The 20,609-nt window shown below is 45.9% G+C and overlaps 1 protein-coding gene across 8 annotated transcripts in view; it reads left to right on the plus strand.

The window, feature by feature from the left end:
* The window catches only part of Tjp2 (tight junction protein 2), a 147,743-nt gene extending 128,410 nt beyond the window's left edge, over nucleotides 1-19,333 (plus strand). For 6 of the 8 annotated variants that reach the window (XM_085834175.1, XM_029472524.2, XM_021151541.3 and 3 more), the window contains 12 exons: nucleotides 191-299; nucleotides 1,425-1,635; nucleotides 2,723-2,916; nucleotides 3,227-3,322; nucleotides 4,544-4,623; nucleotides 5,506-5,716; nucleotides 11,818-11,918; nucleotides 12,896-13,108; nucleotides 14,223-14,333; nucleotides 15,477-15,791; nucleotides 17,107-17,192; nucleotides 18,392-19,333. In XM_085834175.1, the coding sequence (XP_085690301.1) occupies nucleotides 191-299; nucleotides 1,425-1,635; nucleotides 2,723-2,916; nucleotides 3,227-3,322; nucleotides 4,544-4,623; nucleotides 5,506-5,716; nucleotides 11,818-11,918; nucleotides 12,896-13,108; nucleotides 14,223-14,333; nucleotides 15,477-15,791; nucleotides 17,107-17,192; nucleotides 18,392-18,557 (1,893 nt within the window). In that variant the 3' untranslated portion in view covers nucleotides 18,558-19,333. The remainder of the gene's footprint in view (nucleotides 1-190; nucleotides 300-1,424; nucleotides 1,636-2,722; nucleotides 2,917-3,226; nucleotides 3,323-4,543; nucleotides 4,624-5,505; nucleotides 5,717-11,817; nucleotides 11,919-12,895; nucleotides 13,109-14,222; nucleotides 14,334-15,476; nucleotides 15,792-17,106; nucleotides 17,193-18,391) is intronic. The other 2 variants (XM_085834177.1, XM_029472522.2) reach the window with 1 other exon arrangement.
* The last annotated feature ends 1,276 nt before the right edge of the window (nucleotides 19,334-20,609 follow it).

Genomic DNA, 20,609 nt, shown 5'->3' on the forward strand with positions numbered 1-20,609 from the left:
ATCTCTTCAGCCCCAGGAGTTACCTTTTAAAATACTTGGTACTACTAGGTATCAATCCTAGAGCTTTGTTCATGCTAAGTCAGTACTTGACCACTGAGTTATTGTCCCTGCCCCATTAGGTCTTTACTAGAGTGAGTCTGTCTGTCTGTCTGTGTCTCATTTTTGATTTCTGGTTTTTACCTATGGCCAGGTGAACACGCAGGATTTCAGAGGGCTAGTCCGGGAAGATGCGGTCCTCTACCTGTTAGAAATCCCCAAAGGTGAAACTGTGACCATTTTGGCTCAGAGCCGAGCAGACGGTAAGCAAGTTTGGTGATCTGTTTTATTTCAGGGAAGTGGGAAGGATGAGTGGGATATCTTGGGACCAGAATATGCAACATTGGGTCACTGGTGTGTGGAGAAAATTTAGGTAGTGTTAATTTTGTATGAAAATATTTTCCGCCAGGTGTGGTAGCGCACACCTTTAGTCCCAGCACTTAGGAGGCAGAGACAGGTGGATTTCTGAGTTCGAGGCCTGTCTGGTCTACAGAATGAGTTCCAGGACAGCCAGGGCTACACAGAGAAATCCTGTCTCAACCCCCCCCCCCCCAAAAAAAAAGAAATTTTCCTTCCTTCCAACTACCGAGATAGCTTTGCTGGTTCTGGGTCATTTGGAGTTAAACTGCTTCTCTGAGCAGTGTGCACCCTCAGTGCTGATGGGGTTGTTAGAGAGTCTGTGTATGATGGGTGGTATTGGCTCCTCTCACCAGCCTCACAAGTTGCTTCACCTTTCTGGGTCCTCTCCTCTGAAGTGGGGGGCAAAAATAGTCCCTTCCTGTTTGTATGGGAAGTTTGGTGAACAACTGTATTAGGCAGAGGTCGTCATGGAAACAGAAGCTGTAAGAGACAAAGACACATTGTTAAGGACTTGGTTGAAGAGAATGTGCAGGTTGACAAGTCCCACATGGGACACACCTAGCAGAAGGGAAGACTCAGTTTTGGGTTTAGCCTGAAGGCCTAGCTACTAGGAGAACTGGAGGTGTAGAGACAGTAAGAACTCAGGAGAAAGGCAGATGGAAGGCCTTGGGGTGGGAACAGTAACTCCCTGTGGCTTCACAGAATATTCTACTCAGGCTTTCAACTAATTGGTTGAGGAACAATTTACTTTGTTCAGTCTTTCCATTTGAATGATAATCTCATTTCTCACACACCCGCCATGTCCTCCGAGAAAGGCCTAGTATAATGTTTAACCGATTGTATAGGCTTCCCCATACACAGTCAGGTTGACACATAAAATCCGCCATCGCAGCACTTCAGGAAGTTAGTACTTCTTCCTCCTGCTGGAGCGTGATTCCACGATTCCCATAATGCACTAGAATGGGGGCACCCTGAAGGGGTGCTCTTCAGTTGAGCACAGCACAGCCAACTTGACTTTTATTCTCCAGTGTACAGAGATATCCTGGCTTGTGGCAGGGGAGATTCGTTTTTCATAAGAAGCCACTTTGAATGTGAGAAGGAAACTCCCCAGAGCCTGGCCTTCACCAGGGGAGAGATCTTCCGAGTGGTCGACACGCTGTACGATGGCAAGCTGGGCCACTGGCTGGCGGTGAGGATCGGGGATGAGCTGGAGAAAGGCTTGATCCCTAACAAAAGCAGGTAACTGAGTCTACTTCCTAAGCGTTCCTCTTAATCCCCTGTTCACCAGGAGGCAACAGCTGCCTCTGAGGAAATCAATCCACGGGACCTCATCATTGGCCACCGTTAGGTGTTTATGGAAATGGAGCTGGCACCTCTTTAGTCTTGAGCACAGCAGGCTTGGTTGCCACCCTTGGCTTATTTGAGGATAGCCTGCTGCCTTGGTTATGGGAAACACTGTGTGGCCCTAGTCCCTTGCCACTCCTGGTCTCCATCTTTAGGAGAGGCTTGTACACCCTAGGGAACACTTGCTGGTGTGGCTGTAGGACTTAAGAATGGTGATCTGTTTGTTACATACATTCCTATCACACACCACCTGAGCCAAACATGGCATGCTCTGTACTGAGTTACTGCTTGTGGAGTTCAGAGACCCTGTCCCTTTGACAAGACACCTGAGGAGGGCCAATGGGGATGCTGGGCCTCAGCTCGCTTCCTCCCTTGTGGTCAGTGTGGACCTCAGCCCCTGGGAAGATGCCTTCTATTCAGGGTGGGTTTCCCTTTCTAGAAATCCTGTCAGGTTAACAGAGATGCTCACACACAGTGGTTTCTGGCTCCACAGTCCCCTTTATTGTCTCCATTGTCAATCTGCGTCTGCCCTGGGGTTTTTTTGTTTTGTTTTGTTGTTTTTTAGATTTATTTTTATATATGTACTCTTTTATTAAAGATATATTGTAGCTGTCTTCAGACACACCAGAAGAGGGCATCAGATCTCCTTATGGATGGTTGTGAGCTACCATGTGGTTGCTGGGATTTGAACTCAGGACCTTCAGAAGAGCAGTCAGTGCTCTTAACCGCTGAGCCATCTCTCCAGCCCCTATATATGTACTCTTATCTGAATATATCCCTGTATGCCAGAAGAGGGCATCCGATCACAGAATGGATGGCTGTGAATCACCATGGGGTTGCTGGGAATTGACTTAGGACCTCTGGAAGAGCAGTCAGTCCCCTTAACCCCTTCAGCCCTGCCCTGGGTTCTCGAGTGACAGTGACTGCGTCTTAACCTGTACCCATGCTGTGGAGAATGACTTCTTCCGGTTTCCTCTCTCAGAGCCGAGCAAATGGCCAGTGTCCAGAATGCCCAGCGAGAGAACGCCGGGGACAGAGCAGACTTCTGGCGGATGCGTGGCCAGAGATCCAGCGGTGGTGTCAAGAAGAACCTCCGCAAGAGCCGGGAAGACCTGGCGGCTGCTGTATCGGTTAGCACCAAGTTCCCTGCCTACGAGAAGGTTCTGCTTCGGGAAGGTGAGGCAGCTGCATGGGCCCATGAGTGAGCTGCTGAGCTCTGAGCCGCTCCCACCAGTGTCTCTGTAATCACCCAGTTCCAACTTCACCTAAGTCACTTACACCAGAGGTGTGGTGAGGGGATCATGTCCCGCAGGGAACCTGAGTGGGGAGGGCAGCGAAGGCTTGTCTTTCGGGAAAGCACTGGAGTCCAGGCGAGGTGGGAGAAGTCTGTTTCTAATGCCGAGATTGCAGAAGTGTAGACAGTGCATTTGCCTCTCATCTGGACACTGTAGGTGCACATCTGATAACTTCCTGTTTTTCCTTTCAGCTGGCTTCAAGAGACCCGTGGTTCTGTTTGGCCCCATAGCAGATATAGCAATGGAAAGGTTGGCAAATGAGTTACCGGACCTGTTTCAAACCGCAAGTAAGTCTGTTCATAGAATTTTGCTCCCGGTGTGTTTAATTGGGCAGTTCTCTGGCACACAGAAGTTGGAAGAATAAGGAAGATCCACACACCCTGCCTGGAGTCACTGTATCATGTTGTCAGATATTCTTTCTCTCCACCGCTTGCTCACAGACAGACACACAGCCCCAGCTTTTGAAACTGTTTGCTGAGCCAGTCCAGAGTTTAAATTGCAGAGCTCTGAGACTTCATTCGAGAGTATACCCGTGAGTCTCCTCATAATATAATATTCTTTTACATATTGAAAATACCATTGTCCCTTCAGTAACAAAGAGATTTCATATTAGTGTTATAGTTGAATGTTGCTAATCTGAAACATTCTAAAACTGGAATATTTTGAGTGTCAACATGATACAGCACAAAGGGAAAATTTCATGCTTGCTCCCATACAAGCGATAAGTGTCTAAATGCAGGTGTACTAAAGACGCTCTGTAAAATTACCTTAGTCTGTGTATATGAGAGAGAGATGACAGAAATATTTTTTGGGAGGTGTGGGGAGGGAGCAGGGTCCTTCAGATAAGCCCAGGCTGGCCCTGAAATTACTGTGTAACCGAGGATGACTTTGCATTTCTGATCTTTCTGACATCATCTCACAAGTGCTGATGTAACAGGAATATATAACCATGATTAGCTAAACCATGAATGAATCTTATATTTAGGTATGGGTCTCCTTTTTTTGTAGATATTTTAATTATGCATATTTTAAATTATAAATATTTAAAAACTGGTAGCATTTCTGGTCCCGAACATTTTCTTTTCTTTTTAAGTTCAGGCTCATCCATTATGGTTGATATTTATGACTCTTTAGGACTTTTATATTTCCAAAAGAGATCAACAAGGTATTCCCTGCTGTTAGGTCGACCTAACAATTTCTTCTGATTAGTTTCCACTTAATAGGGATGAGGTGTAGCTCAGTGGTATGGCATTTGCCTCATATGAGTAAAACCCTGGTGTTTGATGTGTAAAACACATGCTCACAAGCACTTAAACACACATGTGCACACTCTTGGGTATACACACACACACACACACATACACAGGAATGCACACATGGTTTCATCTCTCCACGTGCCATGAGCTGGTGCCCAGTGTCATTTGTCCCATTGTGCTGATGTTAGCCTGGGGCATGTGGTTGTCACCTGCTTTCTATCAGCATTATTTAGCCCTGTTTTTCATTTGCAGAAACAGAACCCAAAGATGCCGGATCTGAGAAATCCAGTGGAGTGGTTCGGTTGAATACTGTGAGGCAAATTATTGAGCAGGTGAGAAAACTCCTCAGAAGCTCATGTTGTCAGACAGCTGGATCGTGGTTTGAAGTAGAGGGTGTATTTTAATAAGACACTAATGATCAAAGCTCGTGTAGATAGGAGCCTTTTCACTGTGAAAGCCAGGGGCCATTCATTTACAGAGTTCCCATTATGAAACTAAGTAACACCTATCAGTGGTCCTTCTTTTGGAAGGACCCAGGACCCCCATTAGGTGTCTGAAACCATGGGCATACCAACATGCCGTGTGTGTGTGTGTGTGTGAGAGAGAGAGAGAGAGTGAATGTGTGTACACATAAGCACTACCTTTTCTTCACAGGTATATCTGTGATAATTTAGTATGTGAATTGGAAAGGTGGGAAATACATAGCAATGACTGAAAACAAAGTAGACCGGGCATAACAATATCCTCCAATAAAGCGTGTACAAATGCGGCCTGTGCCCTCATTCCCACTGAGATCCTTGTACTGCCCTTGCCGTTTTTGACTCCCTGTTGACCTCAGGGGAAAACTGGAGGATGATGCCATGGAGTTGGAGGGTTACTGCCATCCTTCTGTAAGAAGTTTTAACTGATAATATGGAAATGGATGTAATACAGAAAGAAAATAATTTTGGCTTTTTAATATGAATATACAGGGCAGGGTATGGTGGTGCATGTCTTTAATTCCAGCATTAGAAGGCTATGCATTAAAGGCTAGCCTGGGCTATGTAATGACTTCCAGTCAGTGTTACACAGTGAAACTCTTGTCTTCAAAAAAAAAAAAAAAGCTTTAATTTAAATACATACATTTTATCTGGTACAGTCTTTCCCTGGGAGAATAGACCCCTCAGTGATGTCTTTGATGTCACCATGTGCCACCCTTTGTCCACCTGTGACAGGACAAGCATGCCCTGCTCGACGTTACCCCCAAAGCTGTGGACCTGCTCAATTACACTCAGTGGTTCCCAATCGTGATTTTCTTCAACCCGGATTCCAGACAAGGTGTTAAAACGATAAGGCAGAGGTTGAGTCCAACATCCAATAAAAGTTCTCGCAAGTTATTTGATCAAGCCAACAAGCTCAAAAAGACCTGTTCTCATCTTTTTACAGGTAAGTGAAGTTCAAAAAAGGCCCACGCTCAGAATGAGCAATCAGGAGCTTATCAAGAGGGTGGGATGCAGAATTGTGCTCACGACTCGTTCAAGAATAGTTGACACTGTGGGAATGGGTATTAGACCTATGGCAGTTGTATGTTACACTTTGTGATTTTGATAGCCAGAAATGATTGTCAAGGTGCAAAACCTGGTAATAACCGGTCACCTTCGTGGGTGCTAGATTTCCGAGGTAGACTCAAGGCCAATGAGTCTCGTGTCTTGTTAACTGCGTGTTCCCCGTTGTCTCCTTATTGTCGATGATGTATTAACTGTGTGATAGGGACTCACTGCAGTGATTGACAGTGTCTCCCAGATGGAATCGTGACCACTCTGAATGTGGAATATTTAAACATTTCTACTTCTATTCTCCAGGTATAATGATACTTCGAATGATTTTTTCCTTAATTACTACCCTTATCTTTTACAGATAAATACTACATAAAAAATCTTTGTAAGTTATCTGGTAGGCTTGCTAGAATTTGCATAGCTAATCTGCAATGAGGGGAGCAGAAGGAATACTGATAGCCTGGCCAAGCGCCGTGATGCAGACGTGGGTGCTGCGTACGTACGGGAGACTTTAGAGTTGCCCTCTGCTTGGTCTGCATATGAACTCTTCCAAAATAAGATATTTTTAAAATGCCAGAAATAAAACCACATTGCAGCCATTGCTCATGACAGTGAGCTGGTGTCTAAAAATAGGGCCTTTTATGTGCTGTCTTCATGAGTAAGCGGCGTGGGTATGACGTCATTCAGAGTCTAAGCGACTTACACACTTCTTGGTTGTGCAGCGCTCTGTTTTGTGGGAACACCATAAGGATGCTACAGTTGCCACTGTTTCTGTTCATTTGGTGGCTTTAGAGGTCAGTGACAGTTGTCTCAAACTTTGATGTTTGGAAAGACGATTGAGGTGAATGGCAATGTGTCCACATTTGAACATTGTTCCTCTGTTGTTTCACCTGTCTTGTTTAGAGATGTAGGTCTGAACATTATGGTGAAAGTTGTAGCTAGGATATAGTATAGCCAAATGCCCAGGAGAAAAGTGTTAGCCATCAGCCACTCCGGTTCTAAGTGGGCCTCTAAATTGAGTGCTATGCGTGGTTTTTTTGTTTTTATTTTAAGATTTATTTCTATGTGTATTGGTGGTATTGGTTTTTTGTTTTGTTTTGTTGTTTGTTTGTTTGTTTGTTTTTGCCTGTGTGTATATCTCTGTGAAGGTGCCAGATCCCCTGGAAATGGAGTTACAAACAGTTGTGAGCTGTCATGTGGGTGCTGGGAGTTGAACCCGGGTCCTATGGAAGAGCAGCCTCTTAACCACTGAGCCATCTCTCTAGACCGATGTACCTTACCAGCTTGTATTTTTTTGTGTACTTAATCTTGTACCTTCCTTCATTTTTACTGCTAGCAGCAGTAACTTACTTTGTAGAGGCTAGTCTGACCTGAGTTCGGCCTAATTGAGCTGGTAGAAACCATTGCAGGGTCACAGATCCTAGGGTAGCTGAGACCAGACTAAAACTGGTTTCTCTGACTACATCTCACGTCCTTTATATAACCCAGCTAGGTCATTCAGATGCCAGAAAGGATCATGTGTAGTTTGGTTATCCCTTGTCTTAAGTGCTTATGATCGGAAATGATTCGTATTTTAGATTTTGGAGTGCTTTTATAAGCATTTTAGAGATGAGACTCAAGAATGAACATGGGATTCACTTTTTTTTTTTTTTTTTTGCATGTGTCGTAGCCATAGAGCCTGCAGGTGATTTCCTGTGATCATCTTGATAGTTCTGTATATGACAGTTTGACAGTGTGGGATTTTTACTCAGGCGTGGTGGTGTGCACTCTTAGAAACTTTCAGACCTCAAAACATAATCTGATTTGAGATTTTGAATTAATCAGTACTGTATTAATAATTCTTCATTTTGACAGATGAAAAATGGAACCCGCGTGATAACCATGTGAAACCAGGGGACTCATTTAACCTCCCCAACCCCCATACTTTGGTTCAAGTCTACTGAGTGGCTGGGAGCTTCCCTTAGAGGGTCAGATTTGAGCTTTATGCAAGGATGTGAGGAATCAGTAGGGGAAGCCTAGGGTTGTGGAAGAAGAGCCAGGCTTCTGAGCTTGCAGAAGGTAGCTGGTACCTGTGGGTGCTTCCTGTCCCAGCTAGGAGTTGGGTGTTGGCTCTGCAGCACAGGCCATAGACACTGGCACAAAGTCTGTTGAGGATGGGGAAGAATGTCATATGTGGAAAGGGTTTGCCCTGGATTGGATTACAAGACGCTTGAAAGGAGAAATATGACTGAGGTCACCATCAGGCCTCAGAAATAGGCTCTGGCATAATACAGTGTTTTCTTTCTTTTTTAAAAATTTGCTTATTTTATGTGTATGGTGTTTTGCTTATATGTGTGTGTCTATGTACCACATGTGAGCACTGCCCAGGTAGGCCAGACACTCAAACATGGGTCCTCTGGAAGGGCAACCAGTGCTTTTAACCACTGAGCCTTGTCTCCAGCTCCAAGCACATTTTTTTTTTTTTTTTCTTCAAGACAGGGTTTCTCTGTGTAGCCCTGGCTGTCCTGGAACTTACTTTGTAGACCAGGCTGGCCTGGATCTCAGAAATCCGCCTGCCTCTGCCTCCCAAGTGCTGGGATTAAAGGCGTGCCCCACCATCGCCTGGCCAAGCACATCCTTTCTGATGTAGGCTGATTGAGAAGCAAGGCATTCAGAAGTGAAGCTAGAGGGTCTGTGGAAGTACCACTGAGTGTCAGATCGGCCTCCAGTTCTTACTGTGCATTGCATGCCTGATACAGTGAGCCATGTAGTCTTCAGGGCAGAAAGCACAGGCTCATTGATCGCTTGGACAGAGAAGCCCAGTTCTATGCAACTCTTTTCATACGGTTCTTCCACTATTAAGCCTGGCTCCTAAAAGCCACGTAGAGGCTACACAAAGCCTTTTTATTGCCCTTTCACCCGAAGTCCATCCACAGGCTGAGGCTGGTTTTTAGGCCTAGTCAGAAGTACCATGAGCTATGAATTAGTAAATGGGAGTGCTAGATTTGCTCTGGTGATCACAGTTTAAAGTCATATTTTCTTTCTTATGTGGTCTCCTTAGGCTCAGTATCCTATTCCCTGTTTCCTCTTTGTATGGTAATAAGAGAATGTTTCCACAGAGATGATTTTAATTATGATGATATTAAAATCTTTTCCATTATGAGCTTAATATACCCATTAAGACATACTTTATTTAGAGACTTGCTCAAAGGCAAGTTGGCTTGTCAAAATACTTTAAAATGTTATGTCTGCATACCTCTCTCTCAGGGGAAATGTTTAGTATAAAATGCATTTTTACATATATAGCATAAAAATGAAATTTGAACTGCATGTGTTCTTAGAGCCTTTGAAATGCTCTCAGTTCATGGTTTAAAGACTGCCTTAAGGACCTAGAGACCAAAACTAGGCCACCTTTGTGATAAGCTGGCATATCAAAGCACCACAGGCTAGACCAGATATTTCACCTGCTTTCCAGACTCCGTCAAAATGAAGTTTTTGGTGTTCAACCCTGGAATTTTGGAGGAGCTTATAAGTGCTATTACTGTAATTAATATCTTTCTATATCATGTTATTGGAAAATGTTTTATTTTATGTGGTATTTTTGTTTGTTTGTTTTGGTCATTGTTTAGTCTTTGAAAAGTTCCCGAGGGGAAATGACTCTTGTATCAGCTGAGAAAAATCCAAACTGCAGTAGATGATACTTGGATTCCTAGGGAAGTGTAGGGAATGTTGGCCACAGGAAAGAAATAGGCTGTGGTGGGGTGGCTTGCCTGTTATGATGGTATCACCATGTGAGTGTTAAGGTGACCACAGGACAGCCCTCCTGGGGTGCAATTTGTATACTGTGCCATTGACCCATTTGAACAACACGTTTCCGTGGGTTTTAGATCCTTCAGAGTTGTGTAGCCATCACCACAGGCCCTTTAGTCAGAAACCTCATTTGTTAGCAATCTTTTCCAGCTTGCATGGTGCCTTTTGGTGCCTCTCTGATGAGAGGTGGGAAGGTACTGCCATACATACCAGAGCTGGGCATGGCTGCCCTGAGGTATGAGCATGCTAGCAGGGACATTGGCAGGGGGAGGATCGTTTCAGAATGTCAGCTCCTTGAGTTTGACCGTCCCAGGAAGCCTCTTGAGAAAGAGGTAAAGTGTATGAGTTGGGTACTGCCTCTGAGTGGGGACTAGAAAGGCAGCATTTGCCGGGCTTTGGTAGCAGTGTCCCAGCCCTTGGTTGCCAGGGAGACTCTGGGGTTTTGTTACATTCACCTTGGCGGCGGCACAAAGGGGTTTCTACATTTCTTAGCCCCTAAACTTCAGGTTTTCTTTGTGATGAATTCAGACGGTATCAGACAGCTGCTAATAGAAACCTGTCAAGGACCACTTCAGCTTTCTTTATACACCTAGTTCAAGTCACTTGTTTAGTCCCTGGGGTGCCCAGTCTCACGTCCACGTTTGCATCTCGGATCATATGCTAGCTGTGATTATGATAATCTTTGTGAAGTACCGTGATAAATAAGGACACAAGAAAATCCATGACATCAAGGTTAATTTCCTTGGGCTACCCAGTGTTTCTGCTCTGTCCGATGCTGTGAATAATTAATAACTAAGGAAGTTGTAAGCTCATTCACAATTGCCCAAGGTCAGAGGTGGGACTTTTTCAGGTTTTCAAGACAGGGTTTCATGTATCCCCAGGCTGGCCTCAGACTTACTGTAGCCAGTGATAGTCTTGAACCTCAGATTCTTGCCTCTACCTCCCAGGTAGGTACAGATAGATATACATCACCAAACCCCTCTTTGAGATTAAAGTTTCTTAAATGAAAGAAAAGTCAAATTTGGTTAAAAGAAAATTTAAAGCTTAATTACTCAGAGATTTTGTGTAATGATTCATTTGGCTTTAGAAAAGATATGTACTGCCCTCTACTAAAGAGCCATGAAAGCATAATTTGAATGGCAATTTTAGTTTATGTGCATCCTGATCGTTTACATTTTAGAGCAGTTTTATATTAGTGTAATGTTTTTGTGTGTGCATGCGTGCATGTGTGTGTGCGTCGTGTCCATCAGGCTGGTTGGCCACTGAGTGCCCAGGATCCGTCTGTCTTCACTTCCAGTGCTGAGGTTATAAGCACACACACCATGCCTAGCTTTAATTTTACAGGAGATTTGAATTTCATGTCCTCCTGTTCCTTGAATTTCATGTCCTCCTGTTCTCAAAGCAAGTGTACTTACCGTTTTGGAGCCGTTTTTCTTGTCTAGTTTATCTTTATTACATCCATATATACAGATTGCTGAACAGATGCGGGGCATGTGTCTGTTAGCATCTGCCGTCTGTGCTGTAAGTTGGTGCCTTTGTCTGAGCTGTGTAGGACAGTGGCCCAGGATGTAAGCTCAGGAAATAATTTTCCAAGTTTGTACATAGGTTTCTTTATTTGCTTGGTGTGAAGTATAAGGCTCTTGTTCCCATCCTCTGACCCTCCACCCCCACCCCATGATAAAAATAGCCTGACAAAAGTTGCTAAAGGGAATAGGTTTATTTTAGCTCACAGTTCAAAGTACAGTTCATTTGCTCTGTGCTCTTGAAAATATATTTACTCTTCCTTCCTTTCTTTCTTTCTTTCTTTCCTTTTTCTTCCTTTCTTTTTTGATGGACAGGGGCTATGACTCAGTGGTGGAAGGCATATATGGCTTTTGTGATGACCTGAATTCTGTTCTTAACATTGTAAAATAAATAAAATAAAACCACGTGCGTGTGCGCGCGCACACACACACACTGGTAACACACTGTAGCTCTTTTGAAGAAATACTTATCGTGAAAATAAGCCAATAAAGTTTGTAATATAAACTAAAACAGTTTTAGTTGCATTTGACCAAAAAGATTTTATGTTTAAGTAACATATATACTTCTGAACTTGGCAAGTTTTTCTTCAAATATGGTATAAATAGAGATGATATGAATAGCTTCTAGATTCAAGGTGGCTCTGAGAATCAATGCTGACCTTCTGGCTTATGTCTGTAGCTACAATCAACGTGAACTCAGCCAACGATGGCTGGTTTGGCAGCTTGAAGGACAGCATTCAGCAGCAGCAAAACGAAGCAGTCTGGGTCTCTGAAGGAAAGGTATGTGGCCTAGATTTGCTGCCGTGAGGTGAGAGTCTGTGTTCTCGATGCTTCCTCAAGAGGGCAGTGAATGTAGTGAACCGTGATCCAAAAGGGATCAATATGATCATCAAGTCGGAAGCTTTATCACTCTCCAACAGAGTAATAAAATGAAGGCGGAATGTGATGAACGCTCGCCTACATTCACTTCCCCTCTACTTTTTAATGTAGTAACTAGAATTGCATTCTGAGTACTCTAATCAGAGCTTACAAGTTCTCCTTCCTAATGCCACACCATACTAAGGACATGGGAAACTCAGAGTGGAGATGAGAGGCAAGGTTGAGAATCATGGGGAATGGCAGTTGAAAAGATACCAAGAGAGGTGCTAACAGCTGGTTAGCAAAGACATCAGTGGAGAATGCATCCAGACGGGGAGCTTGAGTTAGGTGATGTAAAAACACTAGTGATCTTTTCTAGCCCTCTCAAGTCGGATGCTATCCCAAATGTTTAGTTGACTCATGTAACATCTGCCGAGTGCTTAATCTCCACTGCTCCCTCTAGAGGACAAATTGAGCAGGATATAGTCTTTGTCCTCAAGATCTTGGCAATGGAACCCAGTTAATTCTGAGAAACATCTCTGCCTGGGTCGGAGAGCCTTGGAAATGAATAGGAATGTGCACAGCACGAGGTAGAGACAGGGATCAGCAGAAAAGCTGGAGAGAAGCTGATCCTGCAGGCAAGGAAGCTTGGCTCAGCTGGCGTGGAGGATGTAGCAAGGATAGACCGGAGGGTCTTCAGTTTGTGTCCCTGTGCAGAAATTAACCCACGCATCTATATCAGTTCAAAGCCAAGTGACAGCAGGGAACTCGAGGTCCCTTCCCTTGCTAGCACATGTCAAGGTTCCCAACACTTGGCTCAGCCCTTGGGAGTTTTCCCGAGTCCCCACTCCCACGAGCCATGCCTGATCCCACTCACCCTTCAAAACAAATTCCTCTAGATGGAAGGGATGGATGATGATGCTGAAGACCGCATGTCCTACTTAACCGCCATGGGCGCGGACTATCTGAGTTGTGACAGCCGTCTCATCAGTGACTTTGAAGACACCGACGGCGAGGGAGGCGCCTACACTGACAATGAGCTGGAGGAGCCAGCAGAGGAACCGCTGGTGTCTTCCATCACCCGCTCCTCAGAGCCGGTGCAGCACGAGGAGGTGAGGCGAGGCACAGCACACCCTTGGGCAGCTTGCTGCAGGCTGTGAGGCCACAAGGGCGCTATGGAAAGTATCCTCAAAGGATTGGAGCCCAGGACTGCTAGGAAGGCGCACGGTGAGCCCGAGCCTACATGGCTGTGGCTGGGATCTGTGTGGAAAGTGAAGCCAGATGGTGACCTTGGGAAAAGGCTGCGTTTCGGTACCATTCAGCACTCTCTTGTCCTCAGGGGCGATAGATAAATAGCTCGGCTTTACGTCCAACGTGGCTGTCCAAATTATAGATGGAACTTTATGAATACGTTGCTGCTGCATTTGCTTGTAACCTTTGATTAGGCCTCTCTCTGTACTCTTAGGAGCCCTGCTTTTCTCCTCGTGACCTTTAACCTCCTAATGCTATCCAGGTTCCTGAGTGTTTCCCCATCAGTTTCCTTCTCTCTGTATGTCACCTTTTAAGTGCGTTTCACACATCTGATCCAGATGCACTGGGTACCCAGTACCTCACACGGTCTTACACACTGCCAGCGGGCACTAGTATAGGGCAGAGCGATTGTTAGTTGTGCCTCAGAGAGCATCGGAGTGATGATCTTTGTGGACAATGTTATCTGAGCCCTTTTGGATGATAATTATGTAGTCCCCTTTAGCCAGTTAGCTCATTCCAGTAAATGATAAATGATAGAAGTACTTCCCCCCTCTCTCTCACACGCGCACACACACACACACACACACACACACACACACACACACACACAGACTATTAATATATAGCAGATAAGTAGTAAAGAGTAAGCTAATAACGACAGACATAGGAGGAGCTAATGCCTAGGATTACTGCTGGTAGTGACACAGACCTTTAGATTATAGGAGTATTTGGCTTGGTTTCTCTTCCTGCCTTTAAAGGTCAGAGCATGGCTGCCTTGTACTCCCAGTCTAGTGAAGTGTGTCCTAAGCTTTCTCTAGGGAAGGATGGTGGGTGTCTCTCTTCGCAGTAAGAGAGAGCTGCCCTAGCTCTTCAGCCTCTTGGTTCCCACAGGTGTTCAGAAATCCAGCGGGAGCAGAGTGCTCTCTTCTCTCTGCTTGGGCGTTCTTGGTGTGAATGACCTCTTATGTTTTGTAGAGCATAAGGAAATCCAGCCCAGAGCCACGAGCTCAGATGAGGAGGGCTGCTAGCAGAGACCAACTTAGGGATGCTAGCCCGCCCCCAGCCTTCAAGCCAGAGCCGCCCAAGGTATGTGGCTGGGAAGCCCAGGATGGGAAGGAGGAGGACACGGACCCCTTGGAGCCCCTTGGCACCCAGGGGGACACACGATGAGGCTATGTACTGTGTCCTTCAGACCATTGAGTGAGCCATAAAAACCAGGGAAGAGTGAGAGATAAACCCAAAAGCCACTGTGAGAATAAGCTATGATTTTAGGCTTCATAGTGAATGAGTTAATTTGTTTACTTTTTATTTATTAATTTTGGTAGAAAAGTGAAAAACTGTCCCAAATGCTGCACGCCAGAATCACTAATCTTGGCGGTTTTGCTTCTTTGTTTTGTTTTGTTTTTGTTTGTTTTCTTTTTCTACGCAATAAAATTTTTCTGCCCGTAATCTAATTTGGACATACCAGAAACTCCTCACTGATGATCTGCTGAGAAAAACTCGCATCACTGATGCGTAGAATGCCTCTCACTATAAAAGCATCTTAACTTATTGATTTAGTAAATTATCTAGAATCAACGTAAGGGCTCCAGGGCGTGAGTCATGTGGTTTCTTGCCCCAGATCATAATCAGCCAATAACGGTAGGCTTTTCCTTATAGCTGTTAAAAAAAAAATTATTTTTTAACTCAGTAACTTGGATGAGAAGGATTAGTGACTATGTAAGCTGTCAGCAGAAATTAGTTACTTGATATAAGAGGGCACCAAAGGCCTGCGGCAGGGCTAGAACTGAAAGTGAAGGAGCAGTGGGCGCTGGAATGGGGTCCTGTCTGCCCTTTCCCCACTCCAGCTTAGCCTTGCTACCCCACAGCCATGCACAGCTCTCACTTTTTGGCCCAGGCCCGTACCCTCCAGGCAGGTTGACCCCAGACAAACCTACTTTTTTCCTCTCCAAAACTAATGTCTTCTGTGAGAGGCCACTGTGAAGTGAGACAGTTCTACCTCTAGCTATTGCTGGCCACCCCACTCTGCCAACACTTCTGTCATTCACAGGTGGGGTTCAAGATGCCTGACCCGAGGCTGTTTGCCCTGTCATAGTTGACTCTTTGTCAAGGTGGTTACATTGCCCACCTTCGGAAACTGATCAGGAAACACAATGTATTAAATCACTAATATAGCTCTGAAAAGAAACTGAAAGCCCAAGGTCAAAGGCATGCTGTTGCTCTCTGCAGGCCAGAAGCCAGAACAGAGAAGACTCCTTCGACTACTCCAAGTCAAACCTCCCCGCCACGGCCGGCTGTGAAATCCCGGGGGGATCCACCAAAGGCTATCCTCCCCCTATTGCAGCGAAGCCTGCCTTTGGGCGATCCATCCTGAAGCCTTCCACTCCAGTCCCCATGCCTGAGAGCGAGGAGGTTGGGGAGAGCACCGAAGAGCAGGAAGATGCTCCTAGATCAGTCCTGGGCAGAGTGAAAATATTCGAGAAGATGGACCATAAGGCAAAATTACAGAGGATGCAGGAGCTCCAGGAGGCCCAGAATGCGCGGGTAATTGTTTTCAACCACCAGGGCATCCTAGCTTGCCCCATGTGAGAGTTTCAAGATGCTTGCTCGAGGTGTAGCAGTGCACACCCCTTTTCCCACTGCCAGAGTCATGCCAGGCACAGCCACCCACACAGATCCCTTGTGCTGCTTCTAGCTGGTAGCGCAGCCTTTTCATTTCCAATCGAGAACCTTCCAATCAGTGCCGGGTGTAATGGGGCACGCCTTTAATCCTAGCACTGGGGAGGCAGAAGCAGGTGGCTCTTGGTGAGTTTGGGGCTAACATAAGCATAGTCTACAAAGAGTTCCAGGACAGTCAGGGTTATACAAAGAAACCCTGTCTTGGAAAACAGAAACGAGTAAAAAAATCAAAGCCAGATAAGCAAGTTCAGTCCAGATGAGCAAGATTCATCTCTCCATTCTGCAGATCTGTGTCCTGGTCTGAGCTGGGGGGGTTAAAGTCAGTACCTCTCAGATGTTATTGTAGCTGGAATACGGGTGACGGTTAGTTGGTCTTCCGGCCTTTCATGTGTTCCCAGATTTGCCATAGCATACTGGCAGCCATTGGGACGGTGGGCCATAGTTTTTCAGCTGGTAGAATGTTTGAGATGCACGTGAGATATTTCAGTTTCAGAGAACCTGTGACCACAGAAGTGGGAGCAGGGCTACAGTTGGCAGGAGCTTGGAGGCCAGGGCAGGAGAGTCACTGGAGCCCAGGAGTTAGAGATCAGCCTGGGTGACAAGTGAGACCTTCCCTTAAAAGTGAGGGGGACAAAGGCAGGACAGGCTTTCTCCCAGTCACCCTCCCCCTTCTCTCTCCTTTTTTTTTTTTTGAAACCTTGCTGATGTTGCCCTGGGTGACCCAGACATAAGATGCACTCCAGCTTCAGTCTCCTAGGTAGTTCGAACCACAAGCGCTACTTAGCATAGCATTTATCATTTCAGTCGTTTGTGAGTGGACAGCTCAGTGGTGTAAAGTGTATTCGCCTCACTCTGCAGCCCACACTTCCATCGTTCTCAGGACCTTCCCCAATTCCCAAGTGAAACTGTATTCATCTGACAGTGATCCCCCATCCCCTCTCCCTCCCTCCAGGCACAGCCACACCTTTCATTCTACCCTGTGCCTCTCAGAATTTGATGGTTTAGTGTATTGTCTCAGGGCTCCCCTTCCTCACTAGGTCACACCCAACCATGAAACGGGCTTGCATCTATTTTTCTATTTATGAACTAGAAGGTGGTAGGACCTGGGGACAGGGTTGGGCCTGACCAGCAAGAGACCCATGCAATTGCCCATTCTCTTCCTGTTTCCTCATTACCACAGATCGAAATAGCTCAGAAGCACCCTGACATCTATGCGGTTCCAATCAAGGCCCCCAAGCCAGATGCCGGCCTCCCCCCGCACATGAGGTAAGGGCTGTGTGGTGGGTTGGTCAGAGGAGGAGGCTTCAGCAGCAACTGTATTTGGAGAAAGAAAGTACTCTGCCCAGATGTCAGAGAGCTAAGAATTTCCTTCCCAGGCTGACTGTTAACCTTACCCTGTCAGTCAAACTTAACTATTAAGATTACAAAATCAAAGGCCGGGCAGAGGCAGGTAGATCTCTGTGAGTTTGAGGACAGCCTGGTCTTCATAGTAAGATCCAGGATAGCCAGGGCTATGTTGAGAGACCCTGTCTCAAAAAGATCACAGAGGGGGCTGGTGAGATGGCTCAGTGGGTAAGAGCACCCGACTGCTCTTCCGAAGGTCCAGAGTTCAAATCCCAGCACCCACATGGTGGCTCACAACCATCCGCAATGAGATCTGGCGCCCTCTTCTGGAGTGTCTGAAGACAGCTACAGTGTACTTACATATAATAAATAAAATCTTTAAAAAAAAAAAAAAAAGATCACAGAATCGGAAGTTTTTGGCCACTTGCCCTGTGTGCCCAATGCCACATTCGAGCCTTCCATTGAATTAGGAGGGCACGTGAGCAGGTTCCTAGGGCTTAGGTTTCTTTTGTCACTAAAGTTTAGTAGCTCATAGCCAAGCTCCTTAATTCCTTTGTATCACCATGCACAGTCAGGACTCTTGTGCCAAACTGGATCTGAAGGACTGCGACAGTCAGTGGGCTAGCACAGCATTTCAGTGCTGAGCAGGCACTAGGCAGTGTCAGTGTCTTCCTGTGGTGATCTCGAGTTGAGTTACTATTTCCTGCTTCAGGAAGCTGGACTCTTGTTTAAAGCACTGAAAAAGTGAGAGGCACGTAGATGGCTTTGAATGCCAAGCTGACACTGACAGAGGAGGAGTCTTGGTACAATTGATTGACACTGGAGAGAACTCTTTGCTGGGGGGTTGGGGCTGTAGTGGAGCACCTAGGAGAACACATCTTCCTGTGTTAGTTCAGACAACAGGTAGCTGACCAAATAGGCCATGCCTTGACCCATATCGTATCTCTTCCCTTATCACCCTGTGAACCAGAAGAGGGGCCAGCAGTGCCCTTCCTGGTGGTCGAATGTGCTCAGGGGTCAGGAAACAATCAGCCCTGCTGGGCTCATAGCTTCAGTGACCCCCGTGGGCATCTAGATGACATGGGCTGTGTTTTATATTCTCTCTCTTTTTTTTTTTTTAGTTCTAGACCCCCAGAGCCACAGAAAGCTCCTTCCAGACTTTACCAGGACACCAGAGGAAGCTATGGCAGTGACCCCGAGGAGGAGGAGTACCGCCAGCAGTTGGCAGCACACTCGAAGCGTGGTTACTATAGCCAGCCCTCCCGGTACCGAGACACGGAGTTATAGAGGTCTATGTGTGGACTCCTGCGAGGCCACCTGGAGATCTTCTCCAGTTAAAATGCACTGAAGAGATATGGTGGGGACCCAGGCAACAGACGGCATGAGTTATCAACTGAAGGCTCTATTTGTGGGACTGGAATGAAGTTGATTCTGACTTTCTTGAATGAAGAGAAACACTACAGTCTGATAACTGTTACTTGCTTTGGTGTGGACCAAGATCTGTATTAACCTCTCTGTATTTTTTAATATGTATATCGAGCAATAACTATCTTTCCTCACTCGTGGCTGCCTTCCAGCACAGCTTCAGTGTGAAGCAGATGTGAAGAGGGAGTTAGAAAAAAAAGAGGACTCCGTCTCAGACTAAATTCAGAAGTATTTTATCACGACTCTCTAAGTGCCTTTGACAAGATGTGTCTCACGTTTGCCTCCCTGACGCTTCATGCAAACCCATAATGGACTAAAACTTCATTTTGACTAAATTTTTATACCAGTTTAGCAGCTGTGACTGCCCCTGCACCATGCCACCTTTTCAGGGCATTGTCTGTAGTATTTTCCACAAATTCTGACTGTACACAGGACAGCGACCCTCGGGAGTGTGTCTGCCTATCAGTTCTGCGTAGCTCGGAGGCCAAGATTTTAGAGTGTTTGTCCGTTGCTTGTCTGGAACCACATATTCCACAAAGGCAGAGACTTGAGAAAAGGCTATTTTGTTTCCTCTCTATCAGCGTCTGTACTGACATCGGGTGGTTTTGTAATTTAATAAAAAGGAGTACAAGAATGAACTTAGTACCGAATCTCTACACACCTTCCTTCTGGGCAGTGTGGGGTGGAACCCAAGGTCCTCCTGCATTCAGAGTGCTGCTTCACCACTGAACTACACCCCACTCTTCCTGATTTATTTTAATTAAAAAAAAATTTAAAAGGACTTAAAAATTTGTGTTTTGAATGTTTTCCCTACATGCTTCTGTGTGTATCACATGTGTGCCCAGTGCCTGCAGAGGTCAAAGAGGGCATCAGATTCCCCCCAGAACTGGAGTTACATTGGTTGTGCTCTACCAATGTGGGTGCTGGGACTCAAACCTGGGTCCTCTGGAAGAACCAAAGGTTTTCTAAAGCGCTGAGCTGGTTATCTGGTTCCTTCTTCCTGTAGTCACACAAGTGAGAACTTAAACAACAGGGAATGGAAACATGGGAAGAAGAAGAAAATAACCCCTTCACAGGTCTGATCATTCCTCCAGTCCCTTATTCATGAGTGTCTGTTGTGTGTCTATTGCGTGTCTATGGGAGATCCCTGAGGCTAAGCTGTGTTGTGTGTAGTTTTACGCTCTATCCATCTTTGCTCCAGGAGATGACCATGCTACCAGCCCTCTCCCAGCTTCCCTGAGTCATCAGATAAAAGACACACACAGTTGTTCCTTTTCTTTTTTTCTTTTTTTTGTTTGTTTGTTTTTCGAGACAGGGTTTCTCTGTGTAGTCGTGGCTGTCCTGGAACTCACTCTGTAGCCCAGGCTGGCCTCGAACTCAGAAATCCGCCTGCCTCTGCCTCCCAAGTGCTGGGATTAAAGGCGTGCGCCACCACGCCCCGCTTCAGTTGTTCCTTTTCAACCTGCCTTAAGACACAATTGCTGGGTGTCACTGGCCTGGAAAAGCATGCCCTCATCAGTCTCTCCCACCTGCCCTCCTGCCAAACATCCCTGATCACCCACCTGGAGGAGCTGTCTGTGTTGCCACTCCATTTTGAGATCTCACATGGTTGCCCAGTTCTCCCCTCCAAAACATGGAAAACTCCTCCTTCCTGTGTCTCTCTGCCTGCCTCCCAGGATCTGGAAGTTCTGCCTGTCCCTTCCACTCAACAATTGGTCCATGACTTTCTTTACTGACAGTGTACTGGCTAGTTTTGTGTCAACTTGACACAGCTGGAGTTATCACAGAGAAAGGAGCTTCAGTTGAGGAAATGCCTCCATGAGATCCAACTGTAAGGCATTTTCTCAATTAGTGATCAAGGGGGAAAGGCCCCTTGTGGGTGGGACCATCTCTGGGCTGGTAGTCTTGGTTCTA

This window comes from Mus caroli, unplaced genomic scaffold (assembly GCF_978045245.1).
Source record: "Mus caroli unplaced genomic scaffold, Mus_caroli_1 scaffold_20, whole genome shotgun sequence".
Taxonomy (NCBI): domain Eukaryota; kingdom Metazoa; phylum Chordata; class Mammalia; order Rodentia; family Muridae; genus Mus; species Mus caroli.